This window comes from Maylandia zebra, unplaced genomic scaffold (assembly GCF_041146795.1).
Source record: "Maylandia zebra isolate NMK-2024a unplaced genomic scaffold, Mzebra_GT3a scaffold11, whole genome shotgun sequence".
NCBI lineage: Eukaryota > Metazoa > Chordata > Actinopteri > Cichliformes > Cichlidae > Maylandia > Maylandia zebra.
The window spans coordinates 3917667-3924275 of NW_027490041.1; the positions used below are offsets into that span (position 1 = coordinate 3917667).

The following is a 6609-nucleotide window of genomic DNA, read 5'->3' on the forward strand; positions in this document are numbered from 1 at the left end:
TATTGCCCAACTCTAATATATAGCAGAACAAGCTCTTAAATAACTTACTCCTTCTCTGCATGTTTACCATTAGGGGTACTCTGGTCTTGTGGTTTGAAAACCTAAGATGAAAAACATGCACTTTTCAAAGCTTTCACCAACTTCGTATCGCATTTAGATAGTTCATCAATACTTAAAAAAATTTTTTTTAAAGAACATATAATCACACAATGAAAATAATAGACCCATGGATGTTACAGAATTATGATCATTATAGAGAAAAAAAAATAGAGCACTCAGAGGACATGCACCTCTGCCAGGGCCACTCACAGGCCTCTGGCATGGTGGAGAGGGAAAAAAAGTACACACCAATGTGTCTTTTAATTTGTTGTGGATTTTTAATTTGTTGTGGATTTTTAATTTGTTGCCGTTTTTTAATTTGTTGTGGATTTTTAATTTGTTGCGGTTTTTTAATTTGTTGCAGATTTTTAATTTGTTGCCGTTTTTTAATTTGTTTTGGATTTTTAATTTGTTGTGGATTTTTAATTTGTTGCCGTTTTTTAATTTGTTGCCGTTTTTTAATTTGTTGCGCTTTGCACTTCCCAGCCACCGTATTACGGCAACAAATTAAAAATCTGCAACAAATTAAAAATCCACAACAAATTAAAAAACCGCAACAAATTAAAAATCCACAACAAATTAAAAATCCACAACAAATTAAAAAACCGCAACAAATTAAAAATCCGCAACAAATTAAAAATCCACAACAAATTAAAAAACCACAACAAATTAAAAAACCGCAACAAATTAAAAAACCGCAACAAAATAAAAAACCGCAACAAATTAAAAATCCACAACAAATTAAAAAACCGCAACAAATTAAAAATCCACAACAAATTAAAAAACCGCAACAAATTAAAAATCCACAACAAATTAAAAAACCACAACAAATTAAAAATCCTTGACGGAAAGGGATTGTCTGAAATACCGGAAGTGGCACAACGATTAGGCTTACTCCATATTTGTAGCTCAGAAAAGTGATTCGGGATGTCAACAAACGTTGAGAAACTCACGCCTCACAGCGCTTCCTTATCACCCTGACGGTGCTTGCTGCACTACACAGAGAACCGGAAAATGTTTTGCCCGTTTTGTGGCGTTAGCTTCAGCCTCTTCACCCCTTTTTGTGCTTCCTGTGGACGGTCTCTGGAGCTTTTGCGGGACACAGACCAGGCTGAAGGATCAAACTCCCCGGGGACATCAAAACAAACAGAAAATTCTGAACAAAGTAATTTTGATATATTACTCACTTTTTGTTCTCTTCAGACAGTCTATGTTATTTCAGTTAAATAGCACGTTTATTTACCATTTTGGCTCCGGTTTCTGTTTCCTTATACTGTATTCTCGTCTACGTTTAGTAATGGAGAGTGCTAACCCCGTTTTGATGTCAAACGTTTTTCATTAATCCAGAACAAACATGTCCGTCATACAAGCAGTTCATGGAGTACAAAAAATCAAAATCCAAAGAGCGTCAGGCCTTCAGCTGTGGAGCAAAATTAAAACTCAAGCAACAGCGTAAACCTGTCAAGGTAAGCCATCACAGGTAACTTTATAAACGAGGATTTGGCAATTATTATTAAAGTGATCTGGCTTTTATTATTTGTTTGTAGATCAATATCGGATTTATGGTGTCACAACAAACCGACTTAAAACCGCTAAGAGGGAAAACACTGCCCTTATTTATTACCCCCGAAATTACAGCCCCTGACCTCCTGAAGCAGGCTGTAGAAAAAATGAGAACATTCAACAAGGACTTGGTGGAAGGACCATATGTCCTTTTGTATCCTGACTGCACAGAGGTGATAAATGTGCCTGGGACAGAAAGGCCATTCCGATTGGCAGACTACAAAGAGGAAATAGGAAAGAACTACAACAGGATTTCTCTATTCATTTGCCCAGAGAGCGACTTCAAACAAGGTTTGTTAATTTTATATTTTGATGTGTTTACATATACAACAACTAATAATGTGTCTACTTTCTCAGCTCTGATTGCAGAGGATGGTACCTCAGACTCGGACCCTGAGATTGTGATTACATCAAGAAGCACAGCTGAGTTCAACCAGGCAGACACATTGGTGTGTACTTTTTTTCCCTCTCCACCATGCCAGAGGCCTGTGAGTGGCCCTGGCAGAGGTGCATGTCCTCTGAGTGCTCTATTTTTTTTTCTCTATAATGATCATAATTCTGTAACATCCATGGGTCTATTATTTTCATTGTGTGATTATATGTTCTTTAAAAAAAATTTTTTTAAGTATTGATGAACTATCTAAATGCGATACGAAGTTGGTGAAAGCTTTGAAAAGTGCATGTTTTTCATCTTAGGTTTTCAAACCACAAGACCAGAGTACCCCTAATGGTAAACATGCAGAGAAGGAGTAAGTTATTTAAGAGCTTGTTCTGCTATATATTAGAGTTGGGCAATACAATATATGTCTTTGTTTTATTTCAGGGAATATTGATCACGATATAAACCGCTAGATTTGTACATATTAAATGTGCCGTTGCTCATGGTAAATGGTAAATGGCCTGTATTTGTAAAGCGCTTTATTAGTTCCTAAGGACCCCAAAGCGCTTTACACATCCAGTCATCCACCCATTCACACACACATTCACACACTGGTGATGGCAGCTACATTGTAGCCACAGCCACCGTGGGGCGCACTGACAGAGGCGAGGCTGCCGAACACTGGCGCCACCAGTAGGCAATGGGTGAAGTGTCTTGCCCAAGGGCACAACGACCAAGACTGTCCGATCCGGGGCTCGAACCGGCAACCTTCCGATTACAAGGTGAACTTAAAATTTCACATAAGTAAGATGTGAAATCCTCAGAAGCTTGTTTTGATTTAAATATTTATTTCCTGTCATAAGTTCAGACAGACGGATGTATTAACATATTACATCCGTTTCAGATAACTAAAAAAAGGTACATGTTAAAAACTAAATCAAAAGTCAGGGATAAAGATTTCCAGTTTCAAAAGACAACAAACACCAGATCACTCAATTGCTTGGTCAATTACATTTAAAAACAAAAAAGAATGATTCTAAACATAAATCTTAGTTTACAGTAAGTTTTACAGGAGAACAGACATAAAATTGACAAAGTCTTTGTCAATATCAAATGAATAAGCTAAGAAATAAAAGCAAATTCTTGTAATCTCTCCTTGTATATTTATTTTAATGGTTGGTTTAGATGTAAATGGTGCCCAAACATCTCCACGGGTGGCGCTGCTACTTCACTGTGCTGCAGGTAACAAGTCACCCTAACTGGACATGATGCTGTTCCCAGAGTGATTGGTTGCTGCGCTACTTGATAAGGATCGACTATTCTTATGTCAATGAAAAAAAAGAGTGATTAGAGGAATAAGCAGCATATAAAATGGATGGATGGATAGCTCTATTGCAATAGTCTCATATTTCCTTTGAGAGAAAAGTATACTGCAATGCATAATGTTATTTTATTGCCCCGCCCTAATATAAATATTTATTGGTTTCATAGCCTTTTTATAATGTTGGTATCATAAATAATATTGAACTGTATGAGCTTCTTATCTGGACATTTTAATTCCAATACTCTTATTCTGTTTCAGACATGCTCCAGGACCTTCATCTATCATACAGCCATGTCAGGTATTTGGGCAATTTATGTCAGCATGACGTTTTTTGCTATTGCTGAAATAGTACAAAGCTATGTATGTTTATATACAGTATGCAATTTTTGTTCTTTTTTTTCCAGATTGTAATATCTGATACAGAGGATCTTGATCACCAAAACAAAACGAATCCAGTCATGAGTCCCTATAGGTAAATAAAATTGTGTCTTATATGTAATTTTAAATCTGTAACTACAGTACACGTTTGGGTTTGTGAAATGGGTAAAGATAATTAACGGGTGAATAGAAGTTATTCTAATGTTGGAATTATAATTTCTCAACAGTAAATATGCAGACCTGTGTGCCCCCTGCATTGAGGACGAGGATGAAGAGCTGGTTGAAGTTGCTTCACCGATTGATGACAGAGCACTGTAAAATATCAAATACTACTTCAAATAACAATGCTAAATTGTATAGTCTTGCATTCGGTCTTTCATTTTTGTGATTACAGGGAAGACGTTAACATTAATCTACCTGACATCATTGCAAACTTATCCAGTGCTATTCATCATGGAAGTGTCAGCAGATTCAACATCTCAAGAGCAAATGTCTGGGATGGAGCAGTCAGGGGTTTCAGGCGGTTGTCATACTCTGAAACCAATGACATGCTGGTTAAATTTACTGATGATGCTGGCATTCTAGAAGAAGGACTTGATGCAGGTGGCCCAAAACGAGAGTTTTTGAGTCTGCTAATGAAACACATGAAAGATCGTCCCATTTTTGATGGACCCGAAGGACGTCGATTCCTCGTCTACAATGCAAAGGGTATGCAATGATCAGATGTTTGATAAACTTAATTTAAAGACTTTTTTGGACTTGTAAATCAATTTGTTTTTAATTATTATCAGAAGCAACTCATAATAATTTCTTGGATTATTTCAAAACAGCATTAGTCTGTCTATCTGATCGATCTATCTGACATCGATCGGATCTGATCGATCGGTAGAGAGAGGTGTGTGTGTGAGAGAGTTTATCATTTACTGTATTCATTCACAGCTGTAAGGGAGGATGAATACTACCTAGCAGGAAAGATGATAGCCGTGTCAGTTGTGCATGGTGGTCCAGGGCCCCATTTCCTGTCAGAAGAGCTGGTACATTATCTTGCAGGCCAGACTTCAGTAAAAGCAACAGTTGCCTCAGTCACAGATGACGACATAGGGAAAGCTTTACAAGAGGTGAGGACAGCGCAGGATTTGAATGCAGGATAGAACTACAGCTTCTTCATCTGTATGACATTAAAAAATTCTTTCTTTGTGTAGGGAAAAAACAGGAATGAAAATCAGACACGTAAGCTTACATTGTGTATGTCCATTTTTATGGGTTTTTCAGATCGACAGTGCTGGTTCAGTGGATGTCCTGCGTGACTGTGTCATAAAACACAGTACTATGCTACAGGTGGCTGGTTGTCTAAGGCATGTTTCCACAGTTGAGGAAAAGAAAGACATTGTGTCTGACTATCTCCGGTGGTATATAATTGCTCGAAACTCATCTGTAATTGACAGGTGAGACAGGTGAATTATTGTTATAGCAGTGTTGTTCATAATTCCCGACTGAAATATTTTACATTCTCCAAGGTTTCCAAAGTTCACAGTTTGTCCATAGTTTGTGCATGTACTATGAACTGGTAAATGACACAAAGTTCTCCTCATTCTTTAGATTTAAAGAGGGTCTTTCAGCACTTAATTTCCTGAGTGCGCTCCAGCAACACCCTACTTTGCTTTCCCCGGTCCTGTGTCACATGGAAAAGAAACTCACAGCCCTTGAACTTGAGAGACTTTTCAAACCTGACTTCAGCCCATCTGGAAGTAACAGGAGACGTCTGGAAAGTCAAACTGTGGGCTACTGGTCAGACTATCTGCTGGACTGTGAAGGTTTATACCAGTATTTCTTTTAGTACTCATTACAAGACAATGTGTTGAATTCACATATACATATATAATTTTTTAATTTTGTTTTTTATTTTTTGCAGAATCACAAACTGCTGTGTCGTTGGGCGATGTTCTGATGTTTGCAACTGGGCTAACATCACTGCCACCTTCTGGATTAGATCCACTACCAAGCCTACAGTTCCTGGATGACTCTTTATTCCCGATGGCAAATACATGCTTAAACTTATTGAAACTACCAATGATAACTTCATATTCCTTGTTTAAATCCAACATGGATTTTGGAATTGAAAACTCCCCAGGATTTGGATGTTTCTAGAATGTCTGGCCTTGTAGTTCAAACCTGCTGTTGATTTATTCCTCAAGTTTTTAAGTCAAATTTTTTTTAAATATGTTATGAATAGGAGAAGGTGGGACATACTGGCGGTACAGCACAAATCCATTATAGTTTACCAGGTTTATTGTAGTTTTATTAGATAACCCAGTTACTTACAGCTGCTTCTTCTTGGCATTACATTGTAAATTCTGTAGGTTTTTTGCTACGGGACTTATCCAGAAATCTGTTATGTATTTGAGCATGTTTTTTTTAATTCTAAAATGTAGGTACATCTGTTCAAAGGAGATTTAAAATGCAATCGCTAGACTTGATTTGTTCAAAGTTTTGACAGTGCTACTAAAAGTAAAGGCATTTAAAGGTGTACTGTGTTCTACTCTTAAAAGTTGTAATAAACACACAATACAGTGCAAGATGTGATTTTGATTTGATTTATTATTTATATAAATGTTCAGGACTGTATCTCAACTTCCATCAGCTAAACAAGGACCAGAATTGTCAAGACTTTCAGTAAGAATATGCTTTTACAAACACAAACTTAAACTTTTGGCGTCTTCAGCCAACTCATGTAGCCTAATTCAAAAAAGCAGCATATGCTATAGGTTTTGGTGAAAACAACAAAAAGCCAGGTTTTTGTTTTTTTTTTAGAAATTTGCAATTTCTATTAACTTCATGTACAGTGGGGCAAAAAAGTATTTAGTCA

General features: G+C 36.9%; 1 protein-coding gene across 1 annotated transcript; it reads left to right on the forward strand.

Moving 5' to 3' along the window:
* Window positions 1–1475: 1475 nt before the first annotated feature.
* On the forward strand, window positions 1476–5891 carry LOC112435277 (G2/M phase-specific E3 ubiquitin-protein ligase-like). Its single transcript, XM_076881454.1, has 9 exons — window positions 1476–1565; window positions 1647–1953; window positions 2032–2111; window positions 2359–2411; window positions 4138–4451; window positions 4683–4861; window positions 5016–5188; window positions 5343–5557; window positions 5656–5891. Exons 1-9 carry the CDS (start codon window positions 1476–1478, stop codon window positions 5889–5891), a joined length of 1647 nt encoding a protein of 548 aa, XP_076737569.1.
* Window positions 5892–6609: the final 718 nt, after the last annotated feature.

Coding starts and splice junctions, on each gene's coding strand:
- LOC112435277 (XM_076881454.1), top strand. CDS start 1,476: ATGGAGTACAAAAAATCAAAATCCAAAGAGCGTCAGGCCTTCAGCTGT. Junction 2,112..2,358: donor TCAACCAGGCAGACACATTG/GTGTGTACTTTT, acceptor TTTTCATCTTAG/GTTTTCAAACCACAAGACCA. Junction 5,558..5,655: donor CTATCTGCTGGACTGTGAAG/GTTTATACCAGT, acceptor TATTTTTTGCAG/AATCACAAACTGCTGTGTCG.